Source organism: Mobula birostris, chromosome 3 (assembly GCF_030028105.1).
Source record: "Mobula birostris isolate sMobBir1 chromosome 3, sMobBir1.hap1, whole genome shotgun sequence".
NCBI lineage: Eukaryota > Metazoa > Chordata > Chondrichthyes > Myliobatiformes > Myliobatidae > Mobula > Mobula birostris.
The window spans coordinates 96,149,357-96,173,985 of NC_092372.1; the positions used below are offsets into that span (position 1 = coordinate 96,149,357).

Sequence of the window (24,629 nt, forward strand, 5' to 3'; positions counted from 1 at the left end):
CAATATCTACACCTCTTCCTTCTCAATAGTTCCTATTTATGTCCCTAAAACAGAGACAATTCCTTGGGTTCTATGATGAAGATGTTCCTTTGACACAGAACATCCATGTGATTTTCAGTCTTCAAAATGAAGGGCACAGAATAGAAAATATGTTTTAAATGCCTTGGTAATTACAGTTACGTCAACATCTTCTGTATAGGTTTTGCCGTGTATCTGGTCATGCATTTGCCTTGAGCAATATTTAGCCCTCAATAGCATTACTAAAAGATAATTAACACAACTGCTATTTGCGGGGCCTGTTGTGAACACACTGGCCATTGCATTTCTTGCCTTTCAATGGTGACCAAATATGTAAACCACTTCATCAGCTGGAAAGTACATTGCAATTGGCAAAGGTGATGGAATACTAAAGAAATACAAAGGTATCTTCTTTTATTCCAGCTGCCAAAACTTCTTACATGGCCAGTACTTCCAAACAGTAGGCTGTAACTAATTTTCCCAATTTCACTAGAACTTACACTAATATTAATAAATATTTCATAGACAGTTCTTCAAACAATTTCTATTCCTCATCTAAAAAAAACATAACAAGCCAGATAGGAATAACAAACATCCTGCCGGAAGAGCTCAACAGGTAAAGCAGCATCTGTGGAGGCAAAGGATACAAGTCGAATTTTGGGTTCTGCATCTGTTATGGAGGAAAAAGGAAAAATTACTGGTATATAGCAGTATAAGGGAGAAGGTGGGATAGAAGCTGATAAGTGCAACACATCTAAAATGCTGGAGGAACTCAGCAGGCCAGGCAGCATCTATGGAAAAGAGTAAACAATCGACGTTTCGGCCTGAGACCCTTCGTCGGATGATAAGTGGAACCAGATAGGAATGGGAAAATGGGTAGGACACAGAAATCTACAGCACATTACAGGCCCTTCAGCCCACAATGCTGTGCCAACCATGTAACCTACTGTAGAAACTGCCTAGAATTACCCTACTGCATAGCCCTCTATTTTTCTAAGCTCCATCTAAGAGTCTCTTACAACAGCGGTCCCCAACCACCGGGCCGCGGACCGGTACCAGGCTGCAAAGCATGCGCTACCGGGCCGAAAGAAAACGATATGATTTGGCGATATGAGTCAGCTGCACCTTTCCTCATTCCCTGTCACACACTGTTGAGCCATTACACATGCGAGGTCATTACGCACGCGTTATTCACGTCAGCACGGGAAGGAGATCAACTCTGAGCTTGCAAATGACGGCGGGCTGAGAAGCATGTTTGACATAACATCTCTGCCGGTATTCTGGATCAAAGTCAAGGCTAAATATCCTGACATAGCCAGGAAAGCACTGAAAACGTTGCTTCCATTTCCAACACATCTCTGCAATGAATGCAACGAAAACTAAATTGCAGAATAGACTGGACATAAGGAACCTCCTTCGAGTATCGCTGTCTCCCATCACCCCTCGATGGCACCGTGTTGTTGCAGGAAAACAAGCCCAGGGCTCCCACTGATTCAGCGATATTGGTCTGTTGCAATGATTTTATATGTTCATATGGGGAAAATATGTGCCGTGTGTTTAATATCCAAACGTTACTTAAAATGTTATGATGTTATTGACTTATATAACCATATAACAATTACAGCACAGAAACAGGCCATCTCTGCCCTTCTAGTCCGTGCCGAATGCTACTCTCACCTAGTCCCACCGACCTGCACTCAGCCCATAACCCTCCATTCCTTTCCTGTCCATATACCTATCCAATTTTTCTTTAAATGATAATGTCGAACTTGCCTCTACCACTTCCACTGGAAGTTCGTTCAACACTTACTTCAAGCCCCTGTCCTTCCCGACAATTGACTTATCACTATATTCATGCGAGGAAAATATGCGCTGTATGTTTAATATTAAATTCGTTAGATAAACCCTTTTAGAAATGAAATTGAGTGTATTAGCCACTTATCACCTATATTCCAGTCGTGATTAACACCACCCCCACCCCCGTACAGAATCGCCAAAAACGATTTATAGAAAAAAAAATCGGCACGTACATGCATGTGCAAATCACGCATGCGCACTGGTGCCCGCGTAAGGTTTCATGGTCATTGTAGTCTCTCATGGTAAACAACGTATTTGACTGCTACTCTTGTCCGTTGGCAACCCTACCCCCCCCCGGTTGGCTGGTCCGCAAGAATATTGTCAATATGAAACCGGTCCGCAGTGCAAAAAAAGGTTGGGGACCCCTGTCTTACAAGACCCAATTGCACCTGCCTCCACCACCGTTGCCAGCAGTGCATTCCATGCACCCACCACTCCCTGTGGGAAAAACTTAACTCTGACATCCCCTCTGTACCTACTTCCAAGCACCTTAAAATTATGCTCCCTTGTGTTAGCCATTTCAGCTCTAGGAAAAAGGCTCTGGCTATCCACACAATCAATGCTTCTCATCATCTTATCCTCCATTGCTCTAAGGAGAAAAGGCCAAGTTCGCTCACCCTATTCTCATAAGGCACCCTGTCCAACCTGGCAACATCCTTGTAAATCACCTCTGCACTCTCTCAATAGTATCCACATCCTTCCTGTAGTGAGGTGACCAGAACTGAACCCAGTACTCCAAGTGGGGTCAGACCAAGGTCTTACATAGCTGTAACATTACTCACGGCTCTTGAACTCAATCTCACAGCTGATGAACGCTATAAGCCTTCCTAACAACACTGTCAACCTGTGCAGCAACTTTGAGTGTCCTATGGTCACCAACCATGCAGAATACTAACCATCTACAACCACCCTTTGCCTTCTGTGGGCAAGCCAATTCTGGAACCACAAAGCAAGGTCTTCTTGGATCCCATGCCTCCCTTATTTTTTCATGAAACCTTGCATGGGGTAACTTATCAAATGCCTTGCTGAAATCCACATACACTACATCCACTGCTCTACCTTCAATGTGTTTTGCTACATCCTCAAAGAATTCAATCGGGCTTGTAAAGCACGATCTGCCCCTGACAAAGCCACGCTGACTATCCCTAATCAGATTATATCTCTCCAAATGCTCATAAATCCTGCCTCTCAGGATCTTCAACAAGTTGCCCACCACTGAAATAAGACTCACTGGTCTATAATTTCCTGGATTATCTCTACTCCCTTTCTTGAAAAGGGGAACAACATTTGCAACCCTCCAATCCTCTGGTACTTCTCCTATCCCTAATTGATGATACAAAGATCATCGCAAGAGGCTCAGCAATCTCCTCTCTCGCTTCCCACAGTAGCCGTCTCAAACGGTCCTGGCAACTTATCTAACTTAATGCTTTTCAAAAGTTCTAGCACATCCTCTTGTTTAATGTCTATACACTCAAGCTTTTCATTCCGCTGTAAATCATCTCCACAATTGCCAAGGTCCTTTTCCCTGGTAAATACAGAAAAAAAATATTCATTAAGCACCTCTGCTTCCTCCTCCGACTCCATGCACACGTTTCCACTATTGCACCTGATTGGTCTTATTCTCACACGGCTCATCTTCTTGCTCTTCTCATATTTGTAGAATGCCTTGGGGTTTTCCTTAATCCTGCTCACCAAGGCCTTCTCATGACCGCTTCTAGCTCTCCTAATTTCAGTCTTAAACTCCTTCCTGCCAACCTTGTAATTTTCTAGAACTCTATCAGTACCTACTTTCTTGAACCTTTTGTAAGCTTTACTTTTCTTAACTAGATTTTCCACATCCTTAGTACAGCATGGTTCTTTTACCCTACTATCCTTTCCCTGCCTCAATGGAATATACCTATGCAGAACACCATGCAAATGCTCCCTGAATATTTGCCATATTTCTGCCATGCAGTTCCCTGAGAACATCTGCCCCCAAGTTCTTGCTTAATAGCATCATATTTCCCCCTACCCCAATTTAATGTTTTCCCAAATTGTCTGCTCCTATCCTTCTCCAGCACTATGGTAAAGGAGAAAGAGTTGTGATCACTACCTCCAAAAGACTCTACCACCAAGGGATCTGACACCTGACCAGGTTCACTTCCCAATACAGGTGTCCCCCGCTTTTCGAACATTCGCCTCACGAAACCTCACTGTTACGAAAGACCTACATTAGTACCCTGTTTTCGCTAACGGAAGGTGTTTTCACTGTTACGAAAAAAGCAGTGCGCGATAGAAGACAGCGCACGCCCCGAGCAGCCGCTCTCCCCCGGATTCGGAACGGCATTCTCGCCGGCATTGCTTAAACACGTGCCTGTGAGCAGCCGTTTGCAAGATGAGTTCTATGGTATTGGAAAAGCCTGAAAGAGCTCGTGAGGGTGTTACACAGCGTAAAACTGGACATAATTAAGCGTTTCCATCGTGGTGAGCGAAGTAAGGACAAAGTGAGTTTGGCTTGTGGAAGCTGACGAAGATGATGTTGAAGAGGTTTTGGCATCCCATGACCAAGAACTGATAGATGAAGAGCTGATGCAATTGGAAGAGGAAAGGATAACAATCAAAACCAAATGAGTAATGATAAAGTACGACTTTAATTTTGAAAGGGTACGTTGGTTTAGGGGATATTTGCAGGATGGTTTGAGTGCTTACAAAGAACTGTATGATAGAAAAATACGTGAAGCTCAGCAGTCAAGCAAGCCTTCCACATCAGCCACTGCAGATGACAAACCTCGACCTTCGACATCGAGGTGGGCAGTCACAGGGGAAGATGAGCTGCCTGCTCTAATGGAAACAGACGATAAGATGACACCCCAGTGTCCCACAACCCCAACACCCAGGCCGCGGACAGATACAGATTCGCTGAGAAGGCAGTAGCCGGGAGACACACAGCACATCTTTAAGAAAAAAGCTGAAATAAACATGCTAATTAATTAGGTGCTGCCCGACACGCAACTATCAGCCCAGATCAGAGGCGATGCAATCGGCACTGATCTGGGTCGACAATTACGTGCCGCGTGGCACCTAATTAATTTGTATGTTTATTTCGGCTTTTTTTCTTAAAGATATGCTGTGTGCCTCCCAGCTACCGCTGCATGCTTCGCGGATCAGTACTGGTTCACTGCCGACAGGGTGGGGGCCACTGCACCACCCAAACTCCAACGACTCAGTCTAACACACCATCATCGGTGTGCTCCGCGTTTTCCCAATTCCGGTAAGTGATACTACACTGTACATACATTATTTCTACTTTATATTAGCTGTGTATTCTTACGTGGTTATTTGGTATGATTTGGCAGCTTCACAGCTTAAAGGTTACTGGAGAGCGCTTGCGCCGTGTTTTTGTCGACGGCGCTTGCGTGAGATTTTCGCTACGGAGAAGGTCAGGAAATGATTGTGGAAAAGTATTTCTACTTTATATAAGCTGTGTATTTATCATATCATTCCTGCTTTTACCATATGTTACTGTTATTTTAGGTTTTATGTGTTATTTGGCATGATTTGGTAGGTTACTTCTGGGTCTGTGAACGCTCACAAAATTTTCCCATATAAATAAATGGTAATTGCTTCTTTACTTTACGACATTCCAGCTTACAAAACATTTCATAGGAACGCTCTACCTTCGGATGGCGGGGGAAACCTGTACCAGATCAAGTACAGCCTCTCCTCTAGAGGCTTATCTACATATTGCATCAGGAAACGTTCTTGAACACACCCAACAAACTCCAGCCCATCTAAACCCTTTGCTTGAAGGAGATGCCAGTCAATAGTAGGAAAGTTAGAATCCCTGACAACAACCCTATTATTATTGCACCATTCCAGAATCTGCCTCCCTGTCTGCTCCTTGATGTCTCTATCACTACTGGGGTGGGTCTATAAGAACACTCAGTAGAGCTATTATCCCCTTCCTGCTTCTGACTTCCACCCACACTGACTCAGTAGACAATCCCTTCATGTCTTCCTCCTTTAAGGCAACCATGACATTATCCCTGATTAGCAATGCCACACCCCACCTCTCATGCCTCCCTCCCTGTCCTTTTTGAAATATCTAAAGCCTGGAAACATTCAGAAGCCATTCCTGCCCCTGAGACATCCAAGTCTCTGTAATGGCCACAACGTCGTTGATCCATGCTCCAAGTTCATCCTTCTCGTTTATGATACTCCTTGCATTAAAACAGATGCATTTCAAATCATCAGGATGAGTACATCTTTGCTCTATCATCTGCCTATCCTTCCTCACAAACTCCCTACAAGCTGTCTCTACTTGTGCTCCAACCTCCCTCATCCTCTGCTTCTTCACTTCGGCTCCTACCCCCTGAAAATCTAGTTTAAACCCTCTCCAAAAAGCATTAGCAAACCTCCCCGCCAGGACATTGCTCCCACTCGGATTCAATTGCAATCCGTCCTTATTGTACAGGTTACACCTGCCACTGAAGAGGTCCCAATGATCCAGAAATCTGAATTTTCCCCCTGCTCCAATCCTTCAGCCACACATTTATCCGCCACCTCTTTCTATTACTATACTCACTGTCGCATGGCACAGGCCCAAGATTACTACCCTTGAGGTCCTGCTTCTCAGCTTCTTTCCTAACTCCCTGTATTCTGCTTTCAGGACCCCCGCCCTTTTTCTACCCATGTTGCTGGTACCAATAGGTACCACAACCTCTGGCTGCTCACCCTCCCATTTCAGGATATTATGCACTCGTTCAGAAACATCATGAACCCTGGCACCTGGGAGGCAAAGTACCATCTGTGTTTCTTTTTCATGCCCACATAATCGCCTATCTGTCCCCCTAACTGGGGGGGAACTGGGCAAGAGGAAGGAACAGGAAAGATGAACAGGAGGAGATAAAAAAAACAGGTGAGTGTACATGGAGAATATCGGACCTTCAGACCTAGACAGCAACCTGTTACTCCGTGGACCCATTTATCAGCCTAAACTAGCAACATAATATTTGAATAAACTTTTCCAGCCAGGTACAGAAATCAATTTTAACTGACATTTTGATGACAGACTCTGCCATTTCCATCCAAAAATCAATACCTGTACCCAGCGCTGGAAGCCCTAGAAGAGTTTTTTGTAATATTCATTAGTTATCATTTGCATAATCAATGAACTTGCACTCTTTTACTACATCAACAGCAATAATATTGTTTAATTAAAACTCCATTCTGACATCTCTAAAGCACAATTTAAAACTAAATACAAATACAAAGAAACCCAAAACAGATGGAATAACATCTCCATCATAAAGTGGCTCTGAATGAAAAGTGATTTTAATGTATTTCAATGACTAGAAAGCAAAACAAAAATCTTAAAAATGACCACCTTGTGCCTGCATCAAATACTCCCAGCCAAATGCAGCACAGTTCATAACAAAGACAAACAATGTGTCCTTATCCCAATGTCAAATGTGTACTAGTGCAGTATTTTGTGTCAAACCTCAACTGGCTCTGGAACCTCAGTGTCAGAATTCTTCATATTCAAACATACAACTCAAGAACATGATCCCACCTGCTGATTTAGTCTGGACTTCCAACAAGGTATTATCCATTGGGTAACACTCTAAACTAAGGTGGTACAGTTTGGAATAACTGAAATTTTCCTCTTCTCCTGGCCCAGTATTTATCCTTCAATCAATGATGATTAGATTTTATTGTTTGAGGAGCTTTGTTACATGCATAATTGGTTGTTGCATTCACCAAGAAGGTATTTCATTCCATTGGCTGTGATGTGATTGAGGATACCATGAAGACCCTAAAAGGTTCTCTGAACACAAATTCTATTTTTTTAAATTTATATATAAAAAAAGTAATGTTCAAAGACAAAATGCTTACTTTAAAAGGGACTAGCTTTCTTTAAATATGTTAATAAGACCTCCCAGTAGCCAAATCACCCAGAGTATGTCAGAGTTTTGTTGATGTTAATAAGATCCAAAATTGCTGTCATTTAGAAAATTATTCATAAATTATTCAGCAACAAACAATCTGCTAAATGAAGTCAGGAGGTCGAGCAGTATCTGTGGGAGGAAAGAAATGGTTGATGTTTTGGGTGAAAAGTCTTTGTCCTGATGCAGGATTTCAACCCAAAACAATGAAAGTTTCTTTCCTCCCTCAGATACTACTTGGCCCAGATTTCCTCCATCAGATTGTCTGCCGGTTTACAGTTCCTGGAATCTCTTGTGTCTCAAAATAATTACTCCGATTACACAACTAACATCAGACATAAATGTTTCATTTCAAGTCTGGAAATTATTCATAAATTATTCAGCAAATAATCTGTTGGAAGTAGTCAGGAGGTCAAACAGCATCTGTGGAGGTTTCTCTTACATATTCCATCTGAAATATATCAAAGCAATTCAAGTTCTTTTAGAACCAGAACCAGATTAATAGTTACTCTGGTTATTTTCAGTACAGTTTTATTCAAAAGTTGGCATTTCTTTTTAGAACAGTTTTAAAAATGGGATAACTAAATTCTGGTATTGGTGCAAGTGAACACAACATTGCAGATCCTGGTTACTGGATGTGCTAAGCTATCAATTAAGATGACCAGTTTCTTTTTAAAATTGGGTTTTCAAGTTATTGGCATTAACAAATTAAGATAACTTTAGCAGTGATCATGACCACCTACTAAGCAATACAAGTTTCAAGCAATTTAACAACTCAAACTATCTAAATTTAAATTTTAAGATTGTCCTGCTGAAGAGTTTCAGCCTGAAACTTCGACTGTACTTTTTTCCCCCATAGATGCTGCCTGGCCTGCTGAGTTCCTCCAGCATTTTGTGGGTGTTGCTCAGATTTCAAGCAGCTGCAGGTTTTTTCTTGTTTGTAATTTTTAAGATTACCTTATAACCCTGAATGCCGACATTAATCTTAAAGCAAAATACACAGTTGTCATCTGGCTGGTGGATACCACAGTTATCAAGATCATTGCAGAAAAAACATATTTAGAATGGACGTATTTGTGCACCCACCTCAATTGGCTGAGAAGGAATCTTAAGTTTGGATAACTTTGTCCTGGCACATACTTTCACTTCTGCTATGTTTCCAAATGACTCCTCATTGCAATCCTCTGAAGGAGGCTTTAGTTCTGGGGATTTACTGGGGGCTTGGTCTTGACCATCCATGGGTCTCACATATGCTGTAGGTTTTTGTTGCGTCATGCTTGGTTTCGATGGCAAAGATGGTGGAAATGTTTGAGATGCATGTTGGTTGGTAACAAGAGCATTCAGACCAGAAGACAAACTGTCAGAATCACTGGAGTGTACACCCAGTTCATGCGGAGATTTTGATGGCGAACAGTCTTTGCTATTGCTACTCTGTAATCTGGAATTGGTAAACACACTGGAATGTAAGGGGGATAGTGGTGTCAGAGGAGACAAGGGCTGTACAAGTGAGGACAACTGTAACAATGGCTGAAAGTCTTGCAAATGGGATAACTGGACCTTAGCTTGATTGTCGGCATCCACCTGCTTATCATCCCTCCTGCGATGGCTATTGGAAGTTTCTCGGTCATTATAGGAGTTGCCCTTATTTTGGCTTCGGTTATGAAGTGATTTGTAATTTTGAACATTATGTTTGGACCTTTGGCTGTTTTGTTTTGTTAATGCAGTGCCTTTTTGAGAAGAACAATGGACTGTTGATGATGCAGAGCTGTGAGGTCCCATTGAGCGTGGATTTTTACTGTGTAAGGAAGGCTGCATTGAACTATTACTTCTGTTTGGACCAAGCGAGCATTTTTCTTGTGATATCAAAGGGACTGCCCTTTTGGGTATTCCAATGAAATTCTGTTGAGACATATTATTTATTAAATCTTTCATCTCATCGTAGTTGCCCAGCATACTTTGAATACGGCTGGAAAGTTCATCCCCTTTATTGGTCTGCACAAAAACAGATAAAATAATTAACGAAGCCAATCCCAAGAAGAATCTTTACTGATGGCTCACATCTTCATACAAAATCAACAACCAAAAATAATTCAAGTTTTGTGTTAATTACAGTTTTGCAATGGTCAAATACTGTATTTTAAAAAATCAAAATGCATCCAACAAAGTTCTCAAAAGAAAACATTTGTTGGTTACGACTTCACACAGCGGAAGCAATATATTTTGTAACAATTTTATACAGTAGCTGGCCAAAATATTTAAAATATCCTTTAGTCTTGCGTATGTGTAATAAAAAATTATACTTACTTAGCATATTATAACTTCATTCAAGGGGAAATAAAAATCTATTGAATGCTTAGTTTACTTTTAAATCCATAGAGAAACTTTCAACATAAATTATTCAGAAAACCTTCCAGCTCACAAACATTCAAACCACAAAACTCTTCTTGTTCTACTTATACATCCTGATTTTAATGGAAGGGACAGGTACAATGAAGCTTGCCTCAAAATGAGAACCACATCCACTGAGTTTGGTAACAGAGCAGTCCTTGGCGCTGAACTGACTCCGCAGCCTGTGGACTAGCTTTCAGGGACTCTGCAGCTCATGTTCTATATGTTTTTTTTTGTTATTTGCACGATTTGTCCTATTTATGAACACTGCATGTTTGTTAGTCTTTGCTGTGTGTTTTTTCCTCCAGATTCTATTTTATTTCTTTATTTTCCTTTGGGTGCCTGCAAGAAAATGAATCCCAAGGTTGTCTATTACATACTATAATAAATTTTGAATTTTTAACTTACTCAAGCCCAAAAAGCAAACATTCTTTGGTGGTTTGCATGAAGTTGGCCAAATTCAGCATCTTTCTGCCCAAGTGAAGCAACGGCAAGACTAGCCTCTAGGGGTGAAACAGAGAGTGGGGAAATTACGCTGTCTATGACTTCGAGGGGACTAGTGCAGCAGCTGCTATTTCCTCCAGTACTCACAAGGACAACTAGAAATACTTAGAATTGTTGTATCCACTTTCTCCCTTCCCTGGCAAACCTAGCCTTTACAGATACCATCACTACCCCTTTGCTCAAACTTCCAATTAAAATTACACTTTTGAATATTGTGATGTAGTCAACCATTGTTTGCTAATTTAAACAGAATCCTGTCAGCTGGTTTGTTTTCAAGTGGAGTTATAACTAGTTCACAATTAGTGAATAGTCAGATTCTGTACTTTACCTTGTATGGCTCACCAAAGAGGGGGGCATTTTCAAGGAAAGGGTCCTTGTTGAGATGAATTTCTTGGTTTCTTCGTTCCCTTTCTTTAATTCGAAGCAAATTTCTGTCCTCATTGTACAAGCTGTTGAAGACCAGAACAAATGAAATTTCAAACTTCTCCACATAGATTTAATCTTCTGGACAAGCAGCTTATAAAATGCAGAGGGAGAGAGAGGAATTTCCTGCTACACTGCAATAGCTTCCCATTGGGCGACTGAAGGGCAGGGAAGGAACTCTGGCTGCAATGTTTCAATAAAGCTTTACAGACCTCTGAAATTATGGAGGACTCTGTGCTTGACGCCAGTTTGTAGCTAGCTGCTACAGCCAGAAGCTAAAACTCAAATGGTGATTGCCAGTCTCTGAGTATACTGTGCGTACACTGATGTGAAATAAATGGTCGGAGACAATGAACCAAATCGTCAAATCTACCTGCCAACATTTGAAAATATTTGAAATGCATTTCCTCGTCCATGTCCCTCAGTGACCAGACAAGCACAGAAAATTCACCCTCCTTCAGTTTCAGTCACTATTGTTTGAAGTTTGAGTTTCTTCGTGTTGAGTTTCAACACGAAGGAACTCAACACAGTGGCACAGAAACCCCACCGCCAGCTAGCGTTTTGGCGGTGAATTGCAGAGCGATGCAGACACACCAACGCAGAAGTATAAATGCTCACAATGGCGTAGCCCACTTGCGTAGGCTATGGTGTAAGCTAGTACGCATAAGTATAAATCAGCCTTAACTCACTACAAGCTTTCTTACAGTTTCACATGCTGCGCATTTTCTACCTTTACTTACTAGTTAAACACAATTACTTAATGAAGAATCTTCATGCAATAAAAGACCAAGTATTGTTGAACTTAAACCACATTGCGATATGGTAACACTCATGGATATCACCCTGAACCTCTGACAAACATCAGAATTGCACTTTGCTTAAAAATTACAAATACCGATTAGTCATTCATCTAAATGCAACACACAAAGTGGTTAGGCCTTTTACCTGGAAATTCCTGTTGGACAAAGTAATTAATTTTGTAAACACTCAATAGATACTTCAAGTTGTTGATCTTTCATCAGGATTTAAGGTGTAGTACAAGGCCAGCGAAAGAGAGCAAAATATAAAGTGACACACATAAAAGTTACTGGTGAATGCAGCAGGCCAGGCAGCATCTCTAGGGAGAGGTACAGTCAACGTTTCGGCTTGAAATGTCGACGGTACCTCTTCCTAGAGATGCTGCCTAGTCTGCTGTGTTCACCAATAACTTTTATGTGTGTTACTTGAAATTCCAGCATCCGCAGATTTCCTCATGTTTGCAAAAATATAAAGTGCTTTGACAGGGGGCGGTAAACAGATTAAGTGAGAAAAGGAGATGGTTGCTGGAAGACAAAGGGGGAGTTAATTTTTACTGATGTACTATGGACAACATTCTGACTGGCTTGCATCACACTCGGCTATATAGTTCCAATGCCCAGGATAATGACAGAGGCTGCACAGGGTAGTAATCAATCAGTTCTGTCAGGTACAAACCTCCCTGCCACTGAGGACTTCAAGCGGCATTGCATCTATTAGGCCCTCATCATCTGAGACAAGCCCTGTTCACGTTACTACCATCAGGGAGGAGGTACAGGAGCCTAAAGGACCACACACTGTTTTAGGTATCACCCTCCCCTCTTAACTCTACCCTCATCTTTTTTCCTCCAGTCCTACTGAAGGGTCTCTACCCGAAATGTTGACTATACTTTTTTCCATTGATGATGCCTGGCCTGTTGAGTTCCTCCGGCATTTTGTGTGTGTTGCTCTGTTTTAGGGACAGCTTCTTCCTGTCCACCTCAGATTTCAGAACAGCCCACAAACCCACGCACACTACCTCGTTATTTGACTTTTGCACCATGCTTTTGTAATTTAAGGCTGATTTAAACTTGTACATACTAGCTTACACCATAGCCTACACAAGTGGCCTACACCGTTGTGAGCATTTATACTTGTGCATTGGTGTGTCTGCATCACTCTGCAATTCACCGCCAAAACGCTAGCTGGCGGTGGGGTTTCTATGCCACTATGTTGAGTTTCTTCGTGTTGAAACTCAACATGAAGAAACTCAAACTTCAAACAATGGCGACTGAAACTGAAGGAGGGTCAATTGTCTGTGCTTGTCCAGCCACTGAGAGACATGGACGAGGAAATGCATTTCAAATATTTTCGAATGTCGGCAGGTAGGTTTGACAATTTGGATCATTGTCTCCAACCATTTATTTCCAATCCATGTACGCACAGTACACTCAGAGACTGGCAATCACCATTCGAGTTTTAGCTTCAGGTGGAAGTCAACAGGCTGTAGCAGCTAGCTACAAACTGGCGTCAAACACAGGGTCCTCCATAATTTCGGAGGTCTGTAAAGCTTTCTGGAAAGCACTGCAGCCCAGAGTTCCTTCCCTTCCGTCGCCCAATGGGAAGCTATTGCAGCGTAGAGGAAATGCGATGCTACCAAGCGGACCAATTACAGTTGTTGCGGTCTGCGACGCCACGACGCGTAGTTACATTTTGGGAGAGGTGCGCGTTAGGCTACGGCGTAGGGTTCAGCATAGATATGGCATAGGGTTCGTGGCTACGCCGTACCTACAGTGTACATTTGACACACAAGTATAAATCAGCCTTTAGTCTTGTGCTGCACTGCATCCGCAAAACAACAAATTTCATGACATACTTGTGATAATAAACTTAATTTCGACTCTGGCTAATTACGCAGATAAAGAAACCACAGATGGAGAGTTTTAACTGAAGACTACAGGAGGAATAGAACAAGGAGCCAACAAGGGAGTAGCGAAGAAAGTTTGTGTCCAGAAAGCAGAATCATTCCTGAAGAAAGAATCAATAGTTTTCACATTTTCTAATAAGGCCATAAGACATATGAACAGAATTAGGCTATTTGGCCCATTGAGTCTGCTCCACCATTTAATTATGGAGGATTTTTTTTTTGACTATATTTTATACATGATCATCAACTAAAAAGGCACTGTGTGTTTAAGTTTAGTATTGAAGGACATTTTCCAGTTTCAGCAGAATAAATTTATTCAGAACAATTAATAAGTAACCAATCTGAAAAACACACAAAGAACATTTGAGCTTATGCTTTAAACAGTTTAAGCACAATCTGACAGTATCAAATGATTTATTTTTCTAAATATGCTGCAGTTATCAAGGGGAATTGTTACAACTTGGAAAGTACAAACTTCAACAGATCACATTCTAAAAGGCAAGTTCGATTTCCATTATTCTAAAGATATTGATAGTTTTCATGCGACCTCATTAAGTCAAGTGTTCACAATGTTTTCAAAGCAGAGATGACAAGACAGAAGATAGTTTAAAAAATGTATTGAGACAGATAAAAGGAGGAATCTTACTTAAATGCAATGCAAACACTAAGGACTCAGCACAATAGCGACATGTCAAAGTACCACCATTTCAACAGGGTCTGCAACCTGAATAGCAAATGGCATAACAAGTGGCAAGTTACACTGCTGCATAAATAGCCTAGAAATTAAGAGACTCAAGAATAATTGAGAACAATTAAAACAAACTTCAGCATTCCAAGTTCAAAATGAATAATTGACAATCCAGGCATCTGTGGAAGGGTTTCAAGTATATGACCTTTCACTACAAATCGTGAAGAAATATCATCCACGTGAAACAACTTTGAACTCTATTATCTACTGCTACACTCTTCCTAACGCACATTTCACAAGGCCTCTGGCTGAAGAAAAGACCAGTTCCTTCCTGGGGTCTCACATATTCCAAGGTCTCCCCCCACCAGAGGGGAGCCTCAATCTGGTAAAAGGAAATGCAGCTGGTAGATCAGGGTCTCAGCAACAGGTCCACTACTTGATTCTACAATCTACCTGCTACCATACCAGAAACAAAGTTAGGTACAAACTAATGCCTGTCTGTTATTTGGATGCTCTGCCCTAGGAAATAAACTGAACTGATTTACCTGGAAAGCAATTTGGGTTCTAGACATTGGGAAAGGAAAAACAAGGGAAGGATATAGGGATGATTAAAAAGTGGACCAGATGCTATGGAAGGGATGGTCCTTTTGGAAGTTGAAGAGGCAATATTTTGGAGGCTGAAGAAGCAAGACTAAGGAGCACATACCAATCCTCATAGAGGGATCAGAAGTGGACAGAGTGAGTAGCTTCAAGTTCCTGGGTGTCAAGATCTCTGAGGATCTAACCTGGTCCCAACATATTGATGTAGTCATAAAGGAGGCAAGACAGCGGCTATAGCTTATTAGGAGTTTGAAGAGATTTGGCACATCAATAGGTACACTCAAAAACTTCTATAGTTGTACCGTGGAGAGCACTCTGACAGGCTGCATCACTGTCTGGAATGGAGGGGCTACTGCATAGGACTGAAAGAAGCTGCAGGAGGTTGTAAATCTAGTCAGCTCCATCTTGGGCACTAGCCTACAAAGTACCCAGGACATCTTTAGGGAGCAGTGTTTCAGAAAGGCAGCACGCATTATTAAGGACCTCCAGCACCCAGGGCATGCCCTTTTCTCACCGTTACCATCAGGTAGGAGATACAAAAGCCTGAAGGCACACACTCAGCAATTCAGGAACAGCTTCTTCCCCTCTGCCACCCTATCCCTAAATGGACATTGAAGTGTTGGACACTACCTCAGTTTTTTTAAATATACAGTATTTCTGTTTTTGCACATTTTAATCTATTCAATATACATATAGTGTAATTGATTTACTTATTATTATTTTTATTTTTTTCTCTTCTATGTTATGTATTGCATTGAACTGCTGCTGCTAAGTTAACAAATTTCACGTCACATGTCGGTGATAATAAACCTGATTCTGATGTTTGCCTCACACTGGAGCTGTCAGAAATGGTACAAAGCGATCCACTGAATGTGGTGGTTCAATGAAGGAACAAGAGCAGAAAGTATAATATTGTTAACCACGATGGAGAAATTGTACAATTGCACAAAAGGTGAAAAGCAATTATGTTGAACTTGGCCTTATCATATATAATGGGGTGCAAAACCAGAAATAATATAACAGAAACTTTATACAAAGCAGGACAGAAAAAAATCCCTTCTATTAAGTTTCGATTTGAAAGACTGCAGTTCTTTCTAACAGGATTTCAATTTGTCTCAAACATTACTCACATTCATTAGATTGCATATCCCTCCAATAGTTTAGCTCCAAGTAGAGGGTCCAGTTCAACTCTACGCACCTATTCCATTTTCCTAACATATAAGGTAAATACCTTAATTGCATGCCAATCCCACAACATCAGACCACTACTCCGACAGTCAGCATTAGGTAACCGATCCAGTCAGGAATTTAAAACAATCTGTCCAGAACTAGGTGTTAACTTAGATAGTTCCCAAAGTGTCACCTGACAGTAGATCAATCCTTCCCCTCCTTAGCTAATGAACACGATGCAATTACAATAATCCTATTATTCGGGTTGAGATTTTGCATGAATTAAATTTAAACGGAAACACATTTTGCATGGAGTATATAGTATAGTATTTTGCAGCTGCATCCTCTTTACCCTATCATGACTCCATATCTCCTTAAGTCAACTTACTGTTCCACCTTCTGTAAATTTGACACCTTGCTAAGTGTCAGCTTTTCATGAAGTCCATCAATGATGGTGTAGCCACAGTCATGTGTTGGTAGGCCATTTGGCTGCAGTTGAAATTTCTGATGACAATGAACAAATCTATGGAACTTTCTAAAGATACATTAGTGTCTGATAAATGAAGTGACCGAATACAATGACATGGGGACAACAAAGCCCAATTGACTTCCTCAATTCATTTTCATTATGGCATTTGATTGCAATCAAGAACAGCAAAAACTCCAACATATTCTGTATTCAACAAGCCAAAAGTATTCAGACTGCCACAGGATCTCCACTGCAGCTGGAATCACTGAGGATCAAAGAAACTACCTTCCTAACTTACGTGGAATAATTACTTATTATTTAAGCAACAAACAAAATATCCCCAAACTTAAAAAGGCTGATGAAAGAAATGAGTTTTTCATAACTATATCAGTAATAGCAAACGTGAGTGAATATTCACACTCAGTGACCTCATTACTGGTCTTCTGCTGCTATAGCCCATCCACTTAAAAGTTCAACGTGCTGTGCATTCAGAGATGCCCTTGTGCATATCACTGTTGTAATGCATATTTTAGTTACTGTTACACATATCAAAGTTGCTAGTGAACGCAGCAGGCCAGGCAGCATCTCTAGGAACAGGTACAGTTGACATTTCAGGCCAAGACCCTTCGCATTAGGGTCTCGGCCCGAAACGTTGACTGTACCTCTTCCTAGAGATGCTGCCTGGCCTGCTGCGTTCACCAGCAACTTTGATGTGTGTTGCTTGAATTTCCAGCATGTACAGAATTCCTCGTGTTTGAGTTACTGTTGCCTTCTCGTCAACTGGAACCAGTCTGGCCATTCTATGACCTCTCTTATTAACAAGGTGTTTTAATTCACAAAACTGCTGTTCACGAGGCTTTTTTGACTGTTTCTCACACCATTCTGTGTGAATTCTAGACTGCTGTATGTGAAAATTCCAGGAAATCAGCAGTTTCTGAGATACTCAAACCACCCTGTCTGGCACAGACAATTATTCCATGGTCACAATCACTTAGATCACATTTCTTCCCATTCTGATGTTTGATCTGAACAACAACTGAACATCTTAACCATGTCTAACATGCTTTTATGCATGGAGTTGCTGCTACATGTTTGTCTGCTTAGATATTTGCATTATCGAGCAGGTTATAAGGTACATATGATATCATGTGATTATCATCTATGGATGTTCTAGAACCCCCAAAATGAACTTTATTAAAAACTTTGTATGTATTTTCTGCTTCCCATATCTTAACCTATTATTGGACGTTTGCCCATTTTATACTAAAAATCTTACATTAATAATAGAAGCCATTTTGTAATTTCAATAGCATAACCACAGGGTTTCATCAGATTATATATATTATTTTCCTGCAACACTTTCATTGTTTAATTTCTCTTTCCGACCCCTCAAAAGCTGAAATTTCTGATAACAATGAACACTGTCAATGCAGCTTCCTCAGGTGCATCAGTAGGTGTACTGATAGAATATAATGAAATTATTTATTTTTTGATTTATTGAGATATAGTATGGAGTAAGTCCTACTAGCTCTTTGGGTTGCACCATGCAGCAACTGCCAATTTAACCCTAGCCTAATCATAGGACAATTTACAATGACCAAATAACCTACCAGCTGGTACGTCTTTGAACTTTGGGAATCAGATCGCCCAGAGGAAACCCATGCAGTCATGGGGAAAATGTACAAACTCATGACAGAAAGTGCTAGGATTTGAACCCGGGTTACTGGTACTGTAAAGCATTATGCACGACCGTGCTGCCCTAAACTCTTGGACAGTATGAGGAAAAAAGCAAATCAAAAAATGCTCTGCAGGTAGAGAAAGATAGGACCATGACAAAATAGAGACTGAAAAAGATACAGGCAAATTAAGTAGGAAGGAGAAAGTAAAAAGGGGTGAAGGTAAAAGCTGGAGTGGAAAGCCCATGGGTGGGAGAACGAGGAGTAGGCAAAACACCTTGGACTGCGGAGCCAGAATTGCTATAAGTGGTCACATTTACTCTAACCCCTACCCTAAATGTAAGTGATTAGAGCTCCTTTTCTGACACACATTACAAAAGCCACTAGAAAAGGAGATACATGGAGAGCCAGAGGAGAAAAGATCATTAGAGGCAATTCTCCCTACCAACTATGAAAAATGAACAAATTAGTTAAAAGGAAGTTTTGCATATGTTTAGCAACATCATCATTTTAGCCATGTTTAAGTTGGCATTTAAATTAAGCTACCAAGAAAAACATTTAAAAATAAGAAGTTAGCTTTTTAACCAGTTGTCGTAGGTGTTGTAATGCAATGGATTGCAGAAGTGAGCCTCCCTGCCCTATCTGTCTATATCATATGACCAAGGGCAACGTAATCCACAATTTATTACATGGAGATATTGCAAAATGCTATGTAACAGGCAGTTAGCTTGCAGCTTTGACTAGGGATGCAGTGGTGAGAAAGAAAGTGGGTTTACATTTGTACACTTATAATAACAACTGTCGTGTATGACATGCAATGCATGCAGTGTTGCATGCAAAACAATTGCAGCATTGTTTTTCCTGCTTGTCCATTCCCTCAAACAATGGAACTGTCAAAATTTTACTGTATATCAGAATGCAGATCTGGTTATGCTGCTGAATGAATATCAGTACATGCAAGGGTTTGGTTTCTGAGAAATGTGTGTAAACTGATTTTCCTCCCAAGTTGGAAATGAACAAATCCCCGTACTGCTCTACCTAGCCTTCCCATGATTCCTTCCATTTCAACAAATGTCTGTCTGATCAAGTAACTCCATTCATAACTAAACTAATGGAACATGTACTTTATCCTTTTGTTAATGAAAGCCATTAAAATATTTTGACATTGTAAAACCATAAGATATAGGAGCAGAATTAGGCCATTTGGCCCATCGAGCCTGCTCCACCATTTCATCATGGCTGATTCATTTTTCCTCTCAGCCCCAATCTCCTGCCTTCTCCCTGTATCCCTTCAAGCCCTGAAAGAAATCAAGAACCTATCAACGTCTGCCTTAAATATACATAAAGACTTGACACCACAGCTGCCCGCGGCAATGAATTCCACAGATTCACCACTCTCTGGCTAAAGAAATCCCTCACCTCTGTTCTAAAAGGGATGCCCCTCTATTCTGAGACAGTGTCCTCTGGTCTTGGACTCCTCTCCACATCCACTCTGTCAAGGCCTTTCACCATTCAATGAGTTTCAATGAGGTCATCCCCCATTCTTCTGAGTTCCAGTGAATACAGGACCAGAGCCATCAAATGCTCTTTCATATTTTTGTGAACCTCCTTTGAACCCTCTCCAGTTCCAACACATTCTTTCTAAGATAAGGGGCCAAAACTGGTCACAAACACTCCAACTGAGGCTTCACCAGTACTTTATAAAGGTTTAACATTACATCCTTGCTTTTATATTCTAGCCCCCTTGAAATGAATCCAAACATTGCATTTGCCTTCTTCACTGCAGACTCAACCTTCAAATTAACCTTGAGAGAATCCTGCACAAAGACTCCCAAATTCCATTGCACCTCAGCTTTTTATACTTTCTCTCCATTTAGAGAATAGACAACCCTTCAATTTCTTCTACCAAAGTGCACAACCATACACTTCCCAACACTGTACTCCGTCTGATACTTCTTTGCCCATTCTCCTAATCTGGCCAAGTTCTTCTGTAGCCTCCCTACTTCCTCAAAACTACCTGCCCCTCGACCTATCTTGCTATCGTCTTCCAACTTTGCAACAAAGCCATCAACTCCATCATCCAAATCATTAACAATAACGTAAGAAGAAGCAGTCTCAACATAGACCCTTGTGGAACACCACTATTCACCAGCAGCCAACCAGAAAAAGCTCTCTTTATTCCCACTCTTTGTCTCCTGGCATTCAGCCGCTGCTTTAACCATGCTAGCTAGAATCTTCCCTTTAACACATGGGCTGGTAGCTTGTTAAGCAGCCTCATATGTGGCACCTTGTCAAAGACCCTTTGAAATCCAAGTACACAACATTAACCGATTCTCCTTTGTCTATCCTGCTTGATATTTCTTCACAGAATTCCAACAGATTTGTCAGACAAGATCTCCCCTTGAGGAAACCATGCTGACTACAGCCTTTTTTATCACATGCCTCCAAGTAACCCAAAAATCACATCCTTAACAACCGATTCCAACATCTTCCCAACCATTGAGGTCAGACTAAATGGCATAAGATTTTCTTTCTTCAGCCGCCCTCCCTACTTGAATAGTTGAGTAACATTTGCAACTTTCCAGTCTTCCGGAATCATTCCAAAGTCTAGTGATTCTTGAAAGATCATTCCTAATGCCTCCACAATCTCTTCAGCCACTTCGTTCAGAAACCTGTGGTGTACACGATCTGGTCCAGGTGACTTATCTACCTTCAGACAATTCAGTTTCCCAAGAACCTCTTCCCTAGTAACGGCAACTTCACACACTTCATGATCCCTGACACCTGGAACTTCCACCATACTGCTAGTGTCTTCCACAGTGAAGACTGACACAAAATAATTACTCAGTTCATCCGGCATTTCCTTGTCCCCCATTACTACCTCTCCAGTATTGTTTTCCAGTGGTCTAATATCCACTCTCGCCTCTCTTTTGCACTTTATGTAACTGAAGAAACTCTTAGTATCCTCTTTAATATTATTGGCTAGCTTACCTCTTATTCCATCTTTACCTTCTTAATAACTTTTTTTAGTTGCCGTCTGTTAGTGCTTGAAAGCATCCCAATCCTCTAACTTCCCACTAATTTTTGCTCTATTATATGCCCTCTCTTTGACTTTTCTGTTGGCTTTGACTTCTCTTGTTAGCCACAGTTGTGTCATTTTGTCTCTAGAATACTTCTTCCTCCTTACGATGTATAAATTGGTGTCTTCCAAATTGCTTCTGGAAGTTCCAGCCATTGCTGCTCTCCTATCACCCCTTCCAGTGTTTTTTCCCAGTCAATTCTGGCCAACTCCTCTCTAATGCCTCTGTAATTCCTTTTACTCCACTGTAATACTAATACATCTGACTTTAGCTTCTCCTCAAAAATCAGGGTGAATTCTATCATATTATGATCACTTTCCTCCAAGGGTTCTTTTATCTTAAGCTCTCTAATCAATTCCGAATCACTTCACAGCACCCAATCCAGAAGAGCTGATCCTCTGGTAGGCTCAACCATGAGCTGCTCTAAGAAGCCATCTCATAGGTATTCTAGAAATTCCTCTCTTAGAGTCCAGCAGCAACCCAATTTTCCCAATCACCTACATACTGAAATCCCCCATGACCATTGTAGCATTGCCCTTCTGGCATGCATTTTCTCTCTCCCATTGTAATTTGTAGAACACGTCTTTAAGTACTGTTTGGGGTGGAGTGGGGGTCTGTATACAACGCCCATCAAGGTCTTTTTACCCTTGCAGATTCTTAGCTCTGTCCACAATGATTCAACACCTTCTGACCCTATGTCACCTCTTTCTAATGATTTGATTTCATTTTTTTAATCAACAGAGCAATGCCACCCCACTCTGCTTTCCTGCCTATCCTTTCGATACAATGTGTATCCTTGGACATTAGACTCCCAGCTACAGTCTTCTTTCAGCCATGAATTAGTGATGCCTACAACTTTATACATGCCAATATCTGACTGTGTGAGAAATTCATCTACCTTATTCACAGGAATTATATGCAATCTTCTATATTTTAATAATGGTTTTCTTTCCTAGTGAGGAAAGGCTGATTTTTGATTTTGTCCAATTCTGAACAAATATAAGGACTACATTATACATTTTTAAAAAAAATCTAGTGTGTTAAAAATTGTCAGAAAAAAAAACTATTTGTTTTTAAAAGGATTTGTTATCAAGTGTGGCACCAATGTACTACAGATCTTAATAGACCAGAAGGTACCAGATTCAGCCCTTGACCTGTGCTAATTAACCCCATTGTTAATACACTACGCTGACTCAGATGCACAAATTCCTGGGCCTTGTTAATTTCCGCCACGATAAATAGGAGGTCCTTCTCCTACAGAACCCCTTTCTCCAATTTTTCCCCCTGTTCTGCTGCGAACCCAGCCACTTGTTTTAGAATGCCCACCTGAGCACCTAGGTTCACTGCCCCATGATTGTGCAACAATAAATCACCAAGAAGTCTGACCTGACATGACTGATGTTCCCCCTCACTAACCCGAACTTAGTCTTCTATGTAGATGGGTGCTCCTTTATAGACAACCAAAGCCAGTGCCATACAGGCTATGCTGTTGTTTCCAACATAGAAACCGTGGAATCCGCTTCCTTTCTTTCTCCTCGGCGCAGCAAGCTGAACACTTTGCACTCATCAGAGCATGCATCCTAGCCACTGGGAAATCGGCCAATATTTTATAGACTCTAGAATTGCCTTTGGAGTCACTCATGTCAGCCAACATTGGAAAGCTAGGGGTTACGTCACCTCCTCTGGTATGCCCATCACTAATAAAATTTACGTCGACAACCTTTTGTCCGCCATTTCTCTTCCTTCACAATTGGCCATCATTAAACACTCCGCACACACTAAAGGTACGACAAAGATTGACCGTGGAAATAACAGAGATGGCTCAGCTGTGAAACAAGCTGATCTTACTTGTTCCCTGATTGCACTGATTGTTCCCCAAATGATGAATCGCTGGGGAAAAACTGAATCCCCCGTTTCTGAATTAAAGGGTATGCCTGGAATTGAGGATGTGCATGTTTTACAGAGAGACGCCTCTGAAAAAGAGAAAGCCACCTGGGAATTGGCTGGATGTTTTTACTCACCGACCAAGGACCCCTGGCTTACTCCTGCCCATCAGGTCTGCGTATCTGAAACTATACTGGGCTATATTGTAGATTTTGTGCATGCCAGTACTCACCTTGGCAAGGAGGGAATGGTAAGGCAATGTTTGGAATCATGGTGGAACCCGGACTTGAAGAAAGTAACAGAGAACATTGCTAGACGATGTCTGATTTGCCAAGAACATAATCCAGGAAAAGGCACCCCAAAGGGATATACTCCATTGCCAAGGTACCCTTTCTGCCAACTACAGCTCAATTTTATCGAATTACCGTGTGCACACTGTTACAAGTATTGTCCTCTAATTCTTGACGTTTTTAGCAGATGGATTGAAGCATATCCGACCACAGATAACAAAGTCAATACCGTGGTGCATATTTTGTTGAAAGAAATCATTTCCAAATTCAGGGTACTGGAGCAAATTGTATCTGACGACAGCCCTCATTTTCTGGGCGAGATTAATACCCAACTACGCCAGGCTCTGGGTATTAAACAGACATTCCATTGCTCCCACAGACTGCAGGCTCCCAGCCTGACTGAAAGGACTAATGGGACGCCAGAAAACAAATTGGTTAAACTCGGACAAGAAAACGGACAAAATTGGCTCAAAGTGCTACTGATAGTCCTGTTCCAGATGAGAACTCATTATCAGACCAAACATGGTCTGTTGGCAGTCGTAATAGTATATGGCAGACCGTTAAGAACCCACTGGAAGGCTGCCCTGCCGACCCCAAAATTACCTGAGATGGATCAAATGTCCAATGAAATTACAGGGTATATCCTGGCACTAAACAAATCTCTCCAGATCTTGCATTCGCAGGTGAAGGAAGCCCACCAGGAAGGAGAGGAACTGGAAAATGAACATAGAGTTCACCCAGGAGACTTTGCTCTTGTAAAGAACCATCTTAGAAAGAAGATTGAGCCTCACTGGAAAGGACGCTGCCAAGTGTTACTGACCACTCTGACAGCAGTCAAACTACAAGGACTTCCGAAATGGACATATCTAGGACACGTCAGATGTGTGCATTCATGACTAAGCTATTTCTGTCTATACTTGTAATCTTAAGCACTTGTATTGCAGTAACCAAGCCAAA

At 41.3% G+C, this 24,629-nt stretch overlaps 1 protein-coding gene across 1 annotated transcript in view; it reads right to left on the reverse strand.

Annotated features, from left to right (window-relative positions):
• LOC140195190 (AF4/FMR2 family member 1-like) overlaps positions 1–24,629 on the reverse strand; it is a 160,423-nt gene that overhangs the window by 85,672 nt on the left and 50,122 nt on the right. Inside the window, exons 2-3 of the mRNA XM_072253108.1 lie at positions 11,020–11,140; positions 8,886–9,791 (exon numbers count right to left, since the gene is read on the reverse strand). Of these exons, the coding sequence (XP_072109209.1) occupies positions 8,886–9,791; positions 11,020–11,140 (1,027 nt within the window). The remainder of the gene's footprint in view (positions 1–8,885; positions 9,792–11,019; positions 11,141–24,629) is intronic.